Below are 18,947 nucleotides of genomic sequence, written 5' to 3'. Positions count from 1 at the left end.
GACCAGGCTGGCCTCGAACTCAGAAATCCCGCCTGCCTCTGCCTCCCGAGTGCTGGGATTAAAGGCGTGCACCACCACGCCTGGCTCAGAGATCATTTTTTTAATCAGCACTTGCAGGTATTATTTCACACAGTAGAGGTGTTAATAAAAGGGATGTGGTTAAAGTTACTGCCAAACATTTGACTTCAGATAGAATGTTTAACATATTCTTGCTAATCTTTGTGCTGTCAGCATTGGTCTTTCTGTTTGTGCTTTTAAGTAGGATTTCACAAGATTTTTGTGGGAATAAAGGAATAAGACCTCAATCTTCTTTGATTGAAATATGAAAGGCATTAGTTTACTTTTTATGAAGAGACTAGATTTAATTTTTATGGGTAGTTCCCATGAACGGGGAAAGATTCTTAGAAGGAAGCAAAGCCATTCTATGTAGGTTTTCACTCCTAGCGAGGTAAGTGCATGAGATATGGATAGTGACTGTCACCTCTAAGACAGTCCGTATTACTTTTTATCTCTTCACTACTTCTGAGCTAACCTTTCGTTTCCTGTTAGATAACCGAGGAGATGATGGATGAAGCAAATGAGAAGAAGGGGGCTGCCATTGAAGCCCTAAATGATGGTGAGTAGCATTCTCTGTACTGTATTTTTGTCCCTACTGCAGTGACTGTTAGCAGTGAAACATGACGGGATTGAGTTTGTTATCTTAACCACACTGAAGATGTTAGGATCCCTCATGGCTTCAGTGATGTTGCCTTAGCATGAACAAGTCTGACTCGGCCTCTTCCTGCATCTGTCATGATCTTTCTCTGCTTGGAAGCACCCTTAAAAAGATGAAAGGAGTTTTGTTTTGTTTTTTTAAAGAAATATCCTGGTAATCCTTAACTTTTGACATATTGATGCTTTGATAAGTGGTGTTTGTAGGCCAAACACTTGTTAGAATGGGAATAGAGTCCCTACATCTTAGGCCTTCAAAACTTGCTGTTGGTGGCAGAAAGATAACTTAGCACATAAAAGGACTCATACCAAGCCTAGTTGGCCTGAGTTTGATCTCCCATGGTGAAAGGCAAAAACCAACTTCTACCAGTTGTCCTCTGACCCCCATCTGTTCCTTGGCATGCTGCCTCCCACCCTTGCCAAAAATTCAATTAAATTTTTTATGTTTGAGTGTTGTGTCTACATGTATGTTGTATATGTACCATGTGTGTGCCTGGTGCCTGTAGAAGCCAGAGAGAGTGTGTCTGATTGCCTGGAACTGGAGTTACAGGTGAATTAAGGTGCTGCTGTGTGGGTGCTGAGAATGAAACTTGGGTGTTTTTGTTGTTGTTGTTGTTTTTCTAAAAGATTTTATTTATTTTATATATATGACAAGTACACTGTAGCTATCTTCAGACACACCAGAAGAGGGCATCAGATCCTATTACAGATGGTTGTGAGCCATCACGTGGTTGCTGGGAATTGAACTCAGGACCTCTGGAAGAGCAGTCAGTGCTCTTTTCTTTTTTTTTTAAGATTTATTTATTATATGTAAGTACACTGTTGCTGTTTTTCAGACACTCCAGAAGCGGGCACCAGATCTCATGATCTCATTTTGGGTGGTTGTGAGCCACCATGTGGTTGCTGGGAATTGAACTCAGGACCTTCAGAAGAGCAGTCAATGCTCTTAACCACTGAGCCATCTCTCCAGCCCCCGTTGTTGTTGTTTTTAAGAAAAGCAACAAGTACTTATAACCACTGAGCCAACCATTAAGCCCCTAAGAATGTAATTTTTTAAAACATGTTAATTACAATTAGAACAGGTGATCCTAAACTTAGGACTTTTGTGACTATTATGTATAACATTTGGTGTAGACTGCTTCGTAACTTGGATGACTGTCACTCATAGCTGATATGTCATATGCTGATGCACACTTGCACTTGATTTAGAAGATGACTAGTTTTATTTGAGGGTGTGTTTGGCAGTGTTGTTCCGTATGGGCTACTTAACTTTTTGAGGGTGGGGGTGGAAAGTTGTAGTCTCTGTATGTAGTAAAGCTGGCTTAGAACTTCTAGTATGAAGCCAAGGCTGGCTTTGAACTCAAGATCTTCCCCTGGAGGCCCCATAATGCTGAGGGTTTTAGGCTTTGGCACCTCCCCTAGCTCATTGTACCTTTTGTGTGTTGGGGGTGGAGGTGGGTCCTTGTTGCCTGCTTATTCTTTGTATTCTATAGTTGCCTTCATGTTTTGAAGGTTTGATTGCTTTTTTGGCCTTTATTAAAATGACCTTTTTTTTTTTTTTGAGACAGGGTCTTACTATGTAGTTCTAGTTGTCCTGGAACTCACTATGTAGACCATGCTGGCCTAGAACTTACAGAGATCCACCTTCCTCTGACTCCTAAGTGCTGGTATTAAAGTCATGTACTACCTTCCCTTCATGCCCAAGAACTCTGGTTACTACTGTTTTCTTTAACGCCCAGTATTTTAGATAACATTTGAAGATTAATCATGATGTCCCTACCTATTGTGGTCAGACTCTATAAATATCTATATTTTAGACTTAGTTTTTGTCTTTCAGAGACAAAACTTAGTTTAGGCAAGCCTCCAGTTGTGATCCTGTTGCCTCTCAGTTTCTTCATTACTGGGATTGTAATAGTGTATATGGTGTGTCCTACCATACACAGCCTTGTTATTATCTTGTTCCCTCCACGTGCGGGATAGAGTTCATAGTCTTAGGGTGGTTAAGGTGAACGACTGTAATTGAGCCCACATCTTTACATGAATGCCTAGGCAAGCTTTGTGTAGTTGGTTCTCTCTTTCAGGTGTTAAGCAAACTGCTTTTATCATCTTGCCAGGTTGCCCTGGAAACTTTTTTTTTTTTTTTTTAATTCTAGTAGTATTTTCACTGCCTTAGACTGTTTTTTACTTGTGCTTTACAGCTTCCCGTAAAGTTGTTCATCAATTACACCTTAAATTCAAAGTCATTTCACAGCCACTGTCTTAGTCCTTTTTCATATTAATTGTCCTGCTACTTAAGTGACTGTTTGCCTGTTTGAAGTTATACATGCCAGCAGTCTTGTAATGTGTGTGTGTGTATATCATATGTATGTGTGTAAGTTATATATATATGTATATATGTATGTGTTGAAGTTACACATGCTAGCAGTATTGTAATGTGTGTGTGTGTATATGTATATGTGTAAGCACACACACACACACACATACAGCTACTTCATTAACCCTTTACTAGCAGCCAGTGAGTGAGAATGGGTATGGGCCATAGGGTTGCCACTAGTCCTAATGACCTGAATCCACAAAGTAGAAAAAACCCCACTCACTCAAGTTGTTCCTTGACCTCTGTTATTGTGCCCCGCCTCCTCAGAAATAAAATGAACAACCTCCCTAATATTAGTTGTGTAGTTTGTTGAGAATAGATTTGGATATGGAGTGGGAATTAACTATCTGGGTGTTGGAGCATTTGTGTGGAATTAATGCAAAGCCCTAAGTTTGAATCCTGGTACTGAGGGTAAAATTTTGGTTTTGAACATTGTATATATTTGTTACCAGAAATAATTACTTGTGTAACATATTTATGTAGTAGCATTAATAAGGCTTTTTTGGGGACTTTTGAAACCGTTTTCTTATGAGGTCCTGTCTATCCTAGAACTCATTATGTAGACCAGGCTGGCTCTGAACTTTTCAAATGTTGGGATTATTAATAAGACTTTTTTTTTTAAATTCTGTTGAAAGCTTACATTCATTGGTAAAAACAAAATTTGACATTTATTTTAAAATTCTATAGCTGTCTTCCCCTTGAAAATTTAACTGGGACATGCAATGAACCTTTTTGTTGTTTTTGTTTAATGTCTCTTAAAAGGACTAGTTTTATTTTTTTGTTTTTAAAAAACTTTTGGGCCAACTAGATTGCTTAGCAGGTAACAGTGCTTGCTACCAAACCTGACAAACTGAGTTCAATCCCTGGGACTCGTAGGATGGAAGGAGATAACTTCTTAACGTTGTCCTGATCCCCACATGTTGCATATACAAATAAGAATAAATGAATGGGATTCCTTGTATAAAAGCTAAGAATGTGGGGCTGGAGTGATGGCTCAGTGATTAAGACTGATTGCTACCCACTCTGTTACAAGGCCTGGAAATAAGATCCTAACTCCCATGTTGGATGGCATGCAGAAGCCCGTAAGTCCAGCTCTAAGGGATCAAATGCCATCCTCTGGCCTTTGTGGGCATTTGCCAACATGTTCACATACATTTATATAAACACACAGACATATAAATAATGATAACTGTGAATAAAGGTTAATTTAATGGCTTAAATGTCTTTTTTGTTCATTTAAACAGTATTTCTCAGAAAGAGAAAACTAGTTTTCATATCCTGTGAAATTAGTCTCAACACTCTATCCTCTTTAAGCTTAGTTCAAGACTGAGTCCCATAAATTCAATCTGCATTTGTTTGTTTGTTTATAAGTTTCCCAAGGCAGGGTTTGTCTATGTAGGTCTGGTTGTCTTGGAACTTGCTCTGTAGACGAGACCAGGCTGGCCTTAAACTTAGAGATGCATCTGCCCCTGTCTATCAAGTGCTAGGATTAACACCATGTGCCCCTACTCCCCAGGCAGCTATGCTTTAGATTTTTAAAAGATAAACTTTTTCAGTGTGTGAGTGTTTTTGCCTGCATGCATGTATCATCCTTGGAGGTCAGAACAGAACATCGGATCCCCTGGAACTGAAGTTACAAATGGTTGTAAGTCACCTTGTGGGTTCTGGAAACCGAACCTGGGTCTTCTGCAAGAGTAAGAAGATTCCTAGCCATTGATGCAGCTCTTGCTTATTTACTTTTTGCTTGATGGTAGGGTACACGTGCGCAGTGCATATGTAGAGGTCATTGGGTCAGTGGACAGCTTTCAGAAGTTCACTCTCTGTCCAGATTTGCTGGGACTAATTGTGTATGTAGCCTAGGCTTGCCTCTAATTTTCAGTTCTCTGATTTCTGCTGCTTGGATGCTGGAGTTACAGATGTGCATCACCTTGCTTTGTCTTTTTTTCTTATAAGTATTTTAAAATTTTTTTATGTGTATGGGTGTTTTGCCAACGTTTGCACTCGTTGTATGCCTAGTGCCATGGAGGTGAGAAGAAGGCATCAGATCTCCTGGAACTTGGGTTATAGATTGGTGGTTGTAAGCCCATTATATGGTTGCTGGAAGTTGGACTTGGGACTTCTGGAATAACAATTATTGCTCTTAACCATCAAGGTGTCTCTCTAGCCTCTTATTTTAAAATGTTAAAGTGCTGGCTACTAAACATGCTTGGTGGAAGGCACTGTTACTGAGCCACATCTCCAATCTGTATACTAGCCTGTTCTCTTTTTAGAAGAGTAGACTGAGAAATGATGTATAATTCTTAATTAGATAAGAAGTCAGACTATTTTATTAACATCTTTGTCTTCTGGACATTTTCTTTCACATCTCCAATCTGTATACTAGCCTGTTCTCTTTTTAGAAGAGTAGACTGAGAAATGATGTATAATTCTTAATTAGATAAGAAGTCAGACTATTTTATTAACATCTTTGTCTTCTGGACATTTTCTTGGTAATTTTATTTTCACTTCAGGTGAGCTCCAGAAAGCCATTGACTTGTTCACAGACGCCATCAAGCTAAATCCTCGCTTGGCTATTCTGTACGCCAAGAGAGCCAGGTAAGAACACTGGAGCACAAAGTCCTTTCATAGACTTCTTAACTCAATTTTGTAGAAATCTCAAACGTTTTATTGTTTAAAATGAAGTTTCTCTTAATAATACCTTTTTTTTTTAAGTGTCTTTGTCAAACTACAGAAGCCAAATGCTGCCATCCGAGACTGTGACAGAGCCATTGAAATAAACCCTGATTCCGCTCAGCCATACAAATGGCGAGGGAAAGCACACAGGTAAATGAGCAAATAAATACTGCTTAGAGAGCTGAGTTTGACCGGTAGAACCCATGAGCTAAAAAGGTGGGTGTGGTCAGGTAGTGATGGCACACACCTTTAATCCCAGCAGCACTAGACAGGCAGAGGCAGGTGGATCTCTGTGAGTTTGAGACCAGCATGGAATCTAGAGAGCTCAGGACAACCAGGGCTACAGATATATTGCCCCAATCCCCAAATGCTGGGCGTGGTGCTATGGAGGCTAGAAACAGGTCAGTGAGTCTCTAGGATTCCCTGCTGGCAGCCTAGCATGCACACATGGTGAATTGTAGGGCAGCATCCAGAAGCAGAAGTTGACTGAGCCTGAGAAATTGTTCTTGAGACATACACACACAGGCACAAAGAAGTCACGTTTAAGCAATTTTCAAGGCTTAGTGCTTTTATTTCAAAGTAATGTGTTCAGAATGAAGAATTAAGAAAAGGAATGAGAAGCTGGGCAGTGATGGCTCACGCCTTTAATCCCAGCACTTGGGAGGCAGAGGCAGTCGGATTTCTGAGTTCGAGGTCAGCCTGGTCTACAGAGTGAGTTCCAGGACAGCCAGGGCTACACAGAGAAACCCTGTCTCGAAAACCAAAAAAAAAAAAAGATTTCACTCCTTCCACGTAAAATCACTCAACATTATTGAGTCACACAGGCACATACAAGGCAGCCTGGTTTCCTTTACCTGCAAGAACACAAAAAGAGATATTGAATACCCTAGTCTGAAATGTCTTTATTCATTATTCTTTATTCATTACTGGGACGTTTAAAAAATCTGGATAAAGGGCTGGAGAGATGGCTCAGTGGTTAAGAGCACTGACTGCTCTTCCGAAGGTCCTGAGTTCAAATCCCAGCAACCACATGGTGGCTCACAACCATCCGTAATGAGATCTGACTCCCTCTTCTGGAGTGTCTGAAGACAGCAACAGTGTACTTACATATAATAAATAAATACATCTTTTAAAAAAAATGTTTAAAAAAAAAAAAGAACATGCCTGACCTTAAAAAACAAAGAAAATCTGGATAAAGAATCAATTTCAGCTAGTCTAACAATCATTTATAGTTTGGAACTTACTGTTTGATGTTTGTCTGAGTGAGATCCAGTGGCTGAGTTGGATGGAGAAGTTGATGTGGTGAAGTTTGAGTGGAAATAAGAATGGGTGTTGTTACAAAACTGTAGTAGGTGAGTGACTCACAGTAGAGATTTTTATGAAGGCATGTCGGAAAGGGAAAGGAGTCAAATCAAATGTGTTGCTGTGTGGTATAGGGAAAGCTCATACATTGCTGTTGCTTTGAAATCAGTCAGTAGTCCTCAAAATGGCATTTTGCTTTCTGATTACAGATTTCAAATAAGCTATTTTTCTAAGAAACCATAGTTCATTTTGTGGACACTAAAATGTGTTTGGTTGGGTAAACTTACTGCTTCTGTTATTGTCTTTACTTTCACATTAGCAAACATAACCGAGAAACAATAAATTCATGTATAAATTCATGATTTGAAGGAACAATTTATAAATTGAGTATGCTGAGATTTTCAATTAAAAAAAGTTTGTTTTTTTAAATCTGTATACCTATTTAATTTTGTAAACATAACATTTAAGTGATAGTGTTTCAGTTAGTACAGCATACTCGCCAAGTAAACTGTGAAAGTTTTCTTGCTGTCAGGATTGTCCCTGAGACTATATCCCATTTAAAGTGTTTGGCTAAAACAAAATATTAGAAATATAATTTCACTTTTTGTGTATGTTGTGTAAGTGTGATGGTCTCATTTTGCTCATTTTAGGTTTAGGATTTGTGTTGCCATGGTTATCACACTCACTCTGGGTGGGGACAGGACTCCTTGCCCTGATGTGTGCGTTCTCCATCCTGTGTTTTTTCTTTTGTTTTGGGTGGGGGGTGGGAGAGGGTTTCCGAGACAGGGTTTCTCTGTGTAGCCCTGGCTGTCCTGGAACTCACTTTGTAGACCAGGCTGGCCTCGAACTCACCTTTGCCTTCCTCTGTCTGTGAGGGCTGGAATTAAACGCTTATACTCCCCCCACCCCCCAGTCTGTTAGTTCTGAGTACTAGATTTTGTTACGTTTTGTTTTCTCAGTAAAGCAGGCCCATGTTCCATGGCTTTTCCTTCAGTCCTACATAGAAATTATTATGAAGTATCTTTCATGTTAGAAAATAACTGCTTGGGCTGGCGAGATGGCTCAGCGGGTAAGAGCACTGACTGCTCTTCCGAAGGTCCTGAGTTCAAATCCCAGCAACCACATGGTGGCTCACAACCATCTGTAATGAGATCTGATTCCCTCTTGTGGTGCGTTTGAAGACAGCTACAGTGTACTTATATATAATAAATAAATCTTTAGAAAAGAAAATAACTGCTTGACCTTCTTCTAAATACATCAGTACTCTCAATTAAGAATAGTGGTAGAACAGGCTTAGAATTTTCATTGTGAGAATTCCAGTTTCTTCAAGTTTTTAGAAAGTTAGTGATCACTGTAGCACAGGTTTATTTTAAATTTTTTTATTTTGTTAGTCATTTTTAGTTAGAGTTTCTCTATGTAGCTTCAGCTGTCCTGGAATTTGCTCTGTAGTCCAGGCTAGCCTCTTAACATCTGCCTGTCTTTGCCTTTCATGGTCTGGGATCAAAGGCGTGTACCACCATGGCCTGACTCTTACATAGTTGTTGAATTGGTTGATAAAAATTTATAGTTAATAATATCTGAGAACTTTCCTGGTACTATACATTTTGTGAGCGTTTGCATCTATTTCAGACTCTTGGGTCACTGGGAGGAAGCAGCTCATGACCTTGCCCTTGCCTGTAAACTGGATTATGACGAGGATGCCAGTGCAATGCTGAGAGAAGTCCAACCTCGGGTATGTCGCTCGTGACCTAAGACCCTGGCCTTGTGCTTGCCGAGACCGATGAGGAAGCGTCGCTAGTTTGTCATGTTTCCAGTTGGATGCTGTGTTAGAGAGCAGATTTTATGACTTCTCCAAGTCGTCAGTGGGCTTATACAGAGAGTCAGAAAGGTGGCGTGCACACAGACCTTTAATTCCAGCACTTGGGAAGCAGAAGCAGGTCGACCTGAGTTCGGGTTATAAAGAGACCTGTCTTCAAAAAGAAAAGAAGAGGGAAGAAGGGAAGGGCTATATTTCATATCTACTCTGACCTTATGTAATAGGTATGGTGTGTACAAAGATATGGCCTTTCTGAGTTTAATTTCAGTTTATTTTTATTTTTTGAGACAGTATTTCTCTCTGTAGCCCTGGCTGTCCTGGAACTCACTCTGTAGATCAGGCTGACCTTGAACTCAGAAATCACCTGCCTCTGCCTCCCCAGTATTGAGACTAAAGGTGTACACCCCCACTGGTTTTGTTTTTTTTTAAATGAAAATGTTTAATCTAAAAACTATAGAACCTTTATATATGGGGTTTTTATTTGTTTTATCCTGGGACAGAGTCTCACTGTGTAGTCCTGGCTGACCTGGAATTTAGATTGTAGGTCAGGCTGGCCTCAAACTCAGAGATCACCTGCCTCTGCCTCCCAATTGTTGGGATTAAAAGAATGTGTTATTAGCTTTTTTTTTTTTTCTTTTTTAAACTTTAGAAATATGGACTGGGGGTATATATAGCTCAGCTTGGGAGTGCTTATGTAATATTTACAAAGTTCTCAGTTCAGTCCCCATTCAAATGAATGAGAGATGGAAGAAAAAGATATAACTAGCATATCAGTGACTTTATCGTTAAATGTTTTAACACAGGTTTTATTAGGTGTAACTTATCAGACTTAATTTGATTAATAGAGCTTTTTTCTTTTATATATTATGTTTCTGAATATATGTATGTATAATGGTGTGTGTAAAAGTTGGAGTCATTTTTCTCTTGAATTGGGTTTTGGTGATTGAACTCAAGTCATCAATATTTTTTAGCAATTACTTTAACTTTGAACCCTCTCACTGCCCCCCCTTTTTTTTTAAAGCCCCAGAAATCTTAGCAAACTAGTAGTTGAACATAGTTTAGATTATAAAGTTCTTAGAAATATTTGTACAGACACTAAAGTAACACTTGAATATCAACTGTTCACCTCCAAAAGCAATTTGAAAAGACTTTTCTTCCTGCCTCCCCCTCGCCCGTTTGGGTGGTTTTGGTGGGGGGGGGGTGTCAAACTCAGGGCCTTGTGTGTGTTAATCATATACTTAACACAAAACTAAATGTTTCTGGCCTTGTCACCATTTTTGTTTGTTTGCTTGTTTCGAGACAAGGGTTTCTCTGTGTAGCCCTGGCTGTCCTGGAACTCACTCTGTAGACCAAGCTGACCTGGAACTCAGAAATTCGACTGCCTCTGCCTCCCAAGTGCTGGGATTAAAGACTTGCGCCACCACCACCCGGCTACCATTCTTTTAAAAAAGTATTTATGTATATGGGCATTTTGGTTGTATGTGTGTCTGAGTACCATGTTCCTGTGATGCCCACAAGGGATATTTGATCATCTAGAACTGGACCTAAAGGTAATTATAAGCTGTTGTGTGGGTCCTAAAAGACAAACCCAGGTCTTTTGTAAGAGCAGTGAGTGCTAGTAACCATTGATCCGTCTCTCCCCAGCACCACCTCTTCCCCCGTTTAATAGAGGAAGAAACTCTAGGTCAAGGCAGACTATGGCACGTGGTGCGTGCATGGAGTATCTGCCTTCCTGTGTCAGATATCTCTGATGATAGTTTTTCTGCTGAACTAATCTGTGACTTGTGAATCCATATGTAGTAAATTGTACTAAAACTTTTCATTTACTTATCCTTGAGCTTTGTCATCTGTTTGAGATTAGAAGATTTTGCTTAAACTGCAAGTCCTGGACTCTTCTTGTTTCATATTCTAATATATTTGACATTGCTCTTGAAGCTGGCTTTATGTTAGGTCTTTTTTAATGAGTTCATTAGCTTATGTTTACATGAAATCATGGTTTTCATTTACATGTACAGAATGTATTTTATCCATTCTTACTTCCCATTACCTTTTTTTTTTTTTGACCCATTGAGTTTCATTAGGGTTTCTTTACAGGAGTGTGGATGGGGATATTTACAGGAGCGTGCGTGGGCACCTTCCCAGTGACTACACAACTAAAGAGAATGCCAGCTACCCAATAATGACAGGGAGACTTACTATGAATATCTAGGCCTAATTAGCTAGGCTTGTTCTCAACTAGCTCGTAACTTAAGCCATTTATTTTATTCTGAATTCTGCCTTCTGCCACCTAGCTCATTAGTTACCTCTCCTCTTTAGTACCTGCCTGCTTTTTCCTTCATCAGTCCTCCCACTCTTCTTTCCCAGAGTTCCTATCTCTTCCTGGAAGCCCCACCTTCTCCTTCCTGCCTTTACTGTAGGCCATCAGCTTTTTATTTTACCAATCCGAAGGTAAGAGAGGAAGTGTTTATGAAACAGAGACCGATGATGCTTAGCAATACCAAAATCTGGTCTGTAATCAGATGTCTGCTGATTCAGAAATTAGCGTTTGTATAATACAGAGACAGTCTTTACACGGTGCCTAAAACCACCATTCTACCATCAGCTGTCAGTTACCTATAGCTTCTCAAATTAGAGTAGTTAGTCTCTCTCTCCAGTTTCCATGAGTTTGGTTTTTATTTTTCTGTTAAGATGAATCTGCCATTTCTTAGAGATATATATTAAACAAGTCGTTGTTTGTTTGTTTGAAGTGGGATTTCTCTGTGTAGCCCTGGCTGTCCTGGAACTCATTTTGTAGACCAGGCTGGCCTTGAATTCAAGATCTGCCTGTCTCTGCTGCTTGAGTGCTAGGATCAAAGGCATTCACCACCATGAAGGCCATGAAGTAATTCTTTTTTTTTCTTTTTTTCTTTTCTTTCTTTCTTTTCTTTTTCAAGACAGGGTTTCTCCGTTTAGCCCTGGCTGTCCTGGAACTTTGTAAGACCAGGGTGGCCTCCAACTCAGAGATCCACCTGCCTCTGCCTCCTAAATATTGGGATTAAAGGCGTGCGCCACCACTGCCTGGCCTCATGAAGTAATTCTTAACAAAACTTCAGTTTACTTTATCAAACATTGCAGGTAAACTTACTTCCTTTGCTTTTTTTTTCAGGCTCAAAAAATTGCTGAACATCGGAGAAAGTATGAGCGAAAACGTGAAGAGCGAGAGATAAAAGAACGGATAGAAAGGGTGAAGAAGGCTCGAGAAGAGCATGAGAGAGCCCAAAGGGTAAATTCCTGTAGAATCAACTTGAGGGTGTTTTTCTTTGCCTGATGGCTGCAGGGGAGTCTTTTGTTTTATTTACTTTTATTTTATTTTTATTTATTTCTTTTAACTTTTATTTTGTTCTTTTTGCTTTTCATCTTACATGAGCTTATATTTCACTAATTTAAATGTTTGTTCATTTAAAATTTGCGAATTTGGGCTAAGAGTGTAATTTATAGACTGCTTCCCTAGCAGTGCAGACTCCTCCTCCATCCACGCCCAGACTCTGGCCAGACTTATTACAGCGATAGTACTGTGTTGTGTATTAGAATCCCTGTAGGATTCTTCTTCCCAACAGCAAATTCATGACTATTGAAAAAGTTCTAGCTGTGCATTGTGGATACGTCTGTAATCCCTACATTCAGGAGGCTGAAGTGGGAGGACTTTTACCTTATATTAAAAAGTTAAAACAAAAACAAAAACCAAAGCAAAGCAAAACTCCAAAATTGGTTACATAGTCTTAAGGGAAAAATTCTACCTGTTTTTAATTATACCCTAGTATTATAGAAATGTAGCGATTCCTGATAGTTTGTTCCAGGATTCTTAATAGTCTCCTTGTTTTTCCTGGTTTTGTCCCCATGTATCTTATATATTGGTGTTGTATGACAAGACTTCTCCTGGGGAGACACGATACACATTTACTCTCCCCAGATTGACAGTACAATACAAAATCCATCTTGGTGAGCCATGAGTTTTATCAGGGTTGTTTACAGGAATAGGGGTGAGGGATTATTTATAGGAGCAGGAATGACGCAGGCAGCTGCATCACCAAAGCCCACCCAGCATGGATTATGTACAGCTCACAAAGCTGGGAGCCTGGAGCTCTCTCCACTGCCTACAGGCAGCTTAGCAGTTAGAGTGACCTTTCCAGTGACCTTTTCCAGGCAGTTTAGCTGTTTCCTGCCTTTTCTAGGCAGCTCTACTGGTCTCATTGTTTGCAGCTTAGCTCTTAGGGAGGGGACCAAGCTAATTTGGTCAGTTTCAGGGACTTCCTAAAGCTATTTTGAGTTGTTTGCTTTCTTGAAAGAGTTTTAGTGCAGGTTGGATTGTTTCAATTCTGGAGGAAACCTACACATTGTAACCTATTTGTTTCCAACCTTTGTTGAAAGAAAGGACATACAGCTACATAATTAAATAGTAAGTCATAATTTGGAGGTCATTTAATAAGCATCATTTTATTTATATATATATGTGTGTGTGTGTGTGTGTGTGTGTGTCTTATTACCGTTTAAAAAATATGCATATGTGTCCTGGGGATTGAACTGGGGCCTCACACACACTATGTCAGTGCTGTGTACTGGGACACAGTCCACCTCCAAGAGTGTTTCTAACAGTATGAGAGAAAGTTCTAGTCGGCCTTTATTCTTAAAACCAGCGCAGGAAGCCTCCTTCTGTGCTGTTTTACATTTTGCTGGGAGAATGTAGAGGAGATGAACCTAAGAAGTAATTTAAGTATGCCCTTTCATTTTTTTTTTTTCTTTTAAAACAATTTTTTTTTTTTTTTTGAGACAGGGTTGTTCTGTGTAGCCCTGGCTGTTCTAGAACTCACTATGTAAAGCAGGCTGGCCTCGAACTCAGAGATGTATCTGCCACCCTCCCCAGAGCTGGGATCAGAGCTTTGTGCCACCACACCTTGCAAACCCAGTGTCTTACCCTTTCATTTTGAAGTTTCAAAACAAATGAGGATTTATAGCTTGTATAAGTAAAAGCATACGAACACTGTAAGTTGCATTTGTGCTTTAACTTCCCAGAGTAATAAGACTGCTAGAAATCATTAGTAAAAGTAATGTCCTGTTAAAATTGGAAATCGATTTTGATGGGAAGTGAATTCATCTTGATCCTTACCATTCTTACTGTCTTCTCGCTTACTTTTTGATTTCCTTGGACAGGTTAGGTATGGGAAGAAAACTTTCTTTTTGTTGCTGCTGCTGTTGTTTTTCTTCTTCTGTTATATAATTTGTTTTCATTTTGTTTTCAAGGAAGAAGAAGCCAGAAGACAATCCGGATCTCAGTATGGCTCTTTTCCAGGTATTTTTTTTTAAAGGAAAACCTGTCAGTGGGATAAATAATTTAAGATATATCTCGTTTTGGGAACTGGGCTGTGTCTGCATATGGGGAAGAGAGAGTTCTTAGAACTCCAGAGAATAAAGTTCATTCTCAAACAGCATTGTTTCTCCTGTACATAGTTTGAGTTACAACTTTAAGAAAAATAAATAGTTTTTGAGGGCTGAGTATTATAATTCAAACAATTTATTATAATGTAATCTGTGTCTAATTTGCCAAGATAAGATTATGTCCTGTTACATGTGATAATGTTTATATTCATGAGGATACTGGCTAAAATCATACATAGAGCTGGAGTGGTGGCTCAGTGGTTAAGAGCATGGGCTGCTCTTCCAGAAGACCAGGGTTCAGTCCCAGCACCCACATAGTAGCTTACAGCTGGCTGTAATCCTAGTTCCAGTGGAATCCATTGTCATCTTCTGGCCTTCACAGGCATCAGGAATGGATGTCACATATAGACATACATGCAGGCAAAATACTGCAAAAATATTTTAAAAGTCAGGTTATTACTGTGCATAAAAATATTTGAGTCCAGTCTGAGAGGAGAACTGGAGTTAATATTTAACAGGCAGTTCTGAGCCTTGCAAATTGGATACTGGGAACTGAACTCTGGTCTTTTCGAAGTTTAACTGTTGAGCCATCTTTTCATTCTGGAAAATGTTTTATAATGAGAAATTATTAGTAAAACAAAGCTTTTGAGGGTTCACATCTGATGTTCAGATAGGTGAGGATGCAGAGACACTGAGAGAATAAGTTTTGCTGCCTGAATGAGGCACTGTGAAGCTTATCTGGAAATGTACTTCTAAAAGACAGGTTCCGGGTTTTGTGTTTTGTTTTGTTTTGTTTTGTTTTTTTTTTTTGGCTGTCTTCTACTTTGTGGTAGTTTCTCTTAAGGAGAATTTGGGCACCTGTTAGTATGTATATGCCATTGGGTAGAACCATTTAGACCAAGGCTAGAAAATGTTACGTGTTCATCAACTTTAAGAGAGAAAAATTCTAGCTCATAGCTTAGTTCTACCTTAAAATATAAATGTGGTTGTCAGTTCCCTTTGTCCCTGAGGCAGCTTCAGTACTGTGAACTAATGCTAGACAGAGCTCCTCTCTGTGCATTTTGTTATCTAATCTAGCAATCCTGGCTCATGCACTGAGATAGCAAGCCAGGCCCACATATCCAGGACTCCAGTTTTGAGGGATCTAATGCCCTCCTCTGGTGTCCATGTACAGGCATGCATACCCACACATTCATTTACTTACAACATGTACAAAATAATGTGGGTTTATAATCTAATAGTGTGCTTAGAATGAATGAAGTCATTTTCTTTTCCTAGATAGTCACTCTAGAAACAATCTCTAGGAATGCTTACTAAATGTGCAAATTCTGCTAAATGTAGTGATAAATACCTTTAATCCTACCTTAGAGATTAAGAGAACTGCCATGAATTTCAGACTAGTCTGGGCTACATAGGTAAGATTTCAGCTAAACAGAACAAAAACCCCAAGTTTTTTTGTTTGTTTTTGTTTTAAATAGTTATATACTATTCTTTTTAGAGCTTTTAATTGTTTAGAATGGGACTCAAATACATAGACTCACCAGGCCCGGTGAAGCACACCAGTCATACCTGTCACCTTAGACTGTTCTGTCTAGTTTTATGTCAACTTGACATAAGCTACAGTCATCTGAAAGGAGGGAACCTCAATTGAGAAAATGCCTCCAAAAGATTGTGATACAGAGCATTTTTAAATTAGTGACTGATGGGGAGGGCCCAGCCCTCTGTGGGTGATCCCATCTCTGGGCTGGTGGTCCTGGGTCCTGTAAGAAAGCAGGCTGAGCCATGAGGAACACTCTTCCATGGCCCATGTATCAGCTTCTGCCTCCAAGTTCCTGCCTTGAGTTCCTGTCCTGACTTCGTTTGATGATGAACAGTGGTATGGAAATGTAAGCCAAATACTGTCTCCTCTCAGCTTGCTTTTGGTTGTGGAGTTTCATCACAGCAATAGAAGCCCTGAGTAGGACACAGACTTTAGGAGATAGATGCAGGAAACTCAAGAGTTTCTAAGCCAGTTCTGAGCCAGCTGTGGCTCTGCAAGGCTACCGGAACAAACTGAAGAGAGAAAGAAATCAATACATTTTTGACATCCCTATTTTAGGTAAGGCTTGAGGAATAACTGCTTCAGGTACATGTCACAACATTTTTAAATAAAACAAACCTAGGTTGATAGAAATTAACTTTAAATTGAAACAGACAGACAAATAATACTCAAGAATGAGAAATCCAGAGGTGGCTGAGCCAGCATGGTGATGAGCACCTGTGATTCTAGCATTGTGGATGCAGAGGCCAGCAACCCTGAATCAAACACCTCATCCCTCTCTCCTCCCAAAAAGGAAAAAACCGTGATTGACACACCTGGTATTGATGGTTGGGAGGACAGCATATGTTGATTGATTGATTGATTATTTATTTATTGTTTCTTTTTTGAGACAGGGTTTCTCTGTGTAGCCATGACTGTACTGGAACTCACTCTGTAGACCAGGCTGGCCTTGAACACACAGATACTAGCCTGCCCCTGCCTCCTGAGTGCTGGGACTAAAGGGTGCGCTGTGCTCCCTGCGCTGCCACACTGAGTGATCCTTTATTTTTAAGGCAAGGTTAATTTGTTGAGCACAAGTAATAAAAACAAATCCAGTGTGTAGTGAAATCTGATTTATAGCTTTAATTTTTTTAGGAAAACTTAGAAGTTAAAGCTTCATGGCTGCTGTGTTCAGGAATGACGACAGTGGTGTCCTTTGTTTTTGCGTGTGCACTTGAGTATTGGAGAGGGTCAATAGACACTTGCTGGTGTCCATCATTATTTCGTTTATTCTTACAGGTGGTTTTCCTGGGGGAATGCCTGGTAATTTTCCTGGAGGAATGCCTGGAATGGGAGGGGCCATGCCAGGAATGGCAGGGATGGCAGGGATGCCTGGACTCAACGAAATCCTCAGTGATCCAGAGGTTCTTGCAGCCATGCAGGTAAGATTTGGAAGAACAAACACCATCAAAGCATTTCTTTTCTACTTTGGTATGAGGTCAGCACACTTCACTATTTTTTTTTCTCTTAGTTATCAACTAGCTAATTTTGCAGTGTGGCATTTTCTTTCTAAATTGAGATTAATTTTTTAAAGATTTATTTCGTTTTAGTTTATGTGTATGAACATTCATTTGCATGACATGCATGCAGCACCCTTGGAGATTAGAAGGTATCAGATTTCCCGAGACTGGAATTGAAGCTTTTTGTGTATGCTGGGAACCTAAGCCTCCTCCTTTGCAGGCACAACCATCTCTCTGGCCCCTATTTTATTGTTGTATATGTGCTTGTGCTTGCATTTACATATATGAGATATGTGCAGGTGCCAATATATGCTTCAGGGTGCCCTGGAGTTGGAGTTAGAAGCTATTGGTTGTGAGCTGTGTGCTCCTTACTGTTGAGTTCCAGCTTAAAGGTCAAGTTTTTAACGATTCATTTTAGGAAATAGTAGTTTGAACTTTGTATCCATGTTCTATGTGCTTTCTTTTTTATTATCTTTAGTTCATGTTACAGAATTAAACTTGATGAGCTGGGGTGCTTCAAAGGCAATCCTACCCTGGTGTGTCAGATTGGCTGAAGCATTTTACAGTGATTTGTCAGTAGAGTATTTAGTATTCTAAATCCTAAAGTTCATCCATTGGCCACTTTTAAAAAATAAGTTGTAAAACCCAGATGAAGCTAAAAATTCAAACCTCTCCTCTTTTTTCCGTCAGGATCCAGAAGTCATGGTGGCTTTCCAGGATGTGGCCCAGAACCCATCAAATATGTCAAAATATCAGAGCAACCCGAAGGTTATGAATCTCATCAGTAAATTGTCAGCCAAGTTTGGAGGCCAATCGTAATGTCAAAGCCCTTGCTGAATGAAGAACAGCTTAGCTCACTTCCTGGATGTTGCAATAATACAAACCAGTGTACCTCTGACCTCACCGGGAGAGCTGGGGCGCTTCGAAGATAATCCCTACCCTCTACATCAAATGCGGCTGAGGCATTTTACAGTGGTTTGCCATTAGCGTGTTCATTCAGATAATGTTTTCTTACTAGGAATTACAAACTTAAAACATTTTTCAACCTTTAACATATTTTGTAAAAACTTAGGGGAGTCAATTCCTCCATTTTTCTTTACTAACTTGGGCTTTTCCTTTTGAATTACTGGGCAGGGAGGTGAGTGGATGACTTAATGATTTCATGAATGAAATAAAGATTTGTTAGTGGGAAGCAAATAAAACACATTAAGTTGATTGAGTTGGACATACGGTTCCTGAAGTATCTTGATTTGTGTTTTTTTTTTTTTAATGTTTTATTTCAAAATGATCTATTTCAGTAAATCTCTTGGGACCACCAGTATTTGGATCTGACCTTGGTAGGACTAAAGTATTGGGCAGAGCAGCAGCAGTCCCAGGTTTTGTTTGACCTGTGTAGGCTGCATTTAAATCTTTAAAACTGCTTTGGTGTCGTTTTTTTTTTTTTTTTTTTTTTTAAGTGTTACAGCTTCCCCTAGATTACATAGCTCTGCTGTTGTCCATTGTTTCAAATAAATGTTCTGTAGCATTCCCACATAGAGAAAAAGAGTGCTTTCTGTTTTTGTCAGAAATGACCTTTCCTATTAGAAAATGCCCTGTCTGCTTGTCACCCTCTGAATCTTC

At 39.5% G+C, this 18,947-nt stretch overlaps 1 protein-coding gene across 1 annotated transcript in view; it reads left to right on the top strand.

Moving 5' to 3' along the window:
- St13 (suppression of tumorigenicity 13) overlaps nt 1-18,552 on the top strand; it is a 34,651-nt gene extending 16,099 nt beyond the window's left edge. Inside the window, exons 5-12 of the mRNA NM_133726.2 lie at nt 550-616; nt 5,596-5,680; nt 5,798-5,908; nt 8,690-8,792; nt 12,022-12,138; nt 14,154-14,202; nt 17,107-17,249; nt 18,018-18,552. Coding sequence (NP_598487.1) covers nt 550-616; nt 5,596-5,680; nt 5,798-5,908; nt 8,690-8,792; nt 12,022-12,138; nt 14,154-14,202; nt 17,107-17,249; nt 18,018-18,146 — 804 coding nt within the window. The 3' untranslated portion in view covers nt 18,147-18,552. The remainder of the gene's footprint in view (nt 1-549; nt 617-5,595; nt 5,681-5,797; nt 5,909-8,689; nt 8,793-12,021; nt 12,139-14,153; nt 14,203-17,106; nt 17,250-18,017) is intronic.
- The last annotated feature ends 395 nt before the right edge of the window (nt 18,553-18,947 follow it).

The sequence above is a fragment of the Mus musculus genome, chromosome 15 (assembly GCF_000001635.26).
Source record: "Mus musculus strain C57BL/6J chromosome 15, GRCm38.p6 C57BL/6J".
In the NCBI taxonomy this organism is placed as follows: domain Eukaryota; kingdom Metazoa; phylum Chordata; class Mammalia; order Rodentia; family Muridae; genus Mus; species Mus musculus.
The sequence above is the reverse complement of the archived record's forward strand: the minus strand, read 5'-3'. Positions and strand labels throughout refer to the sequence as shown.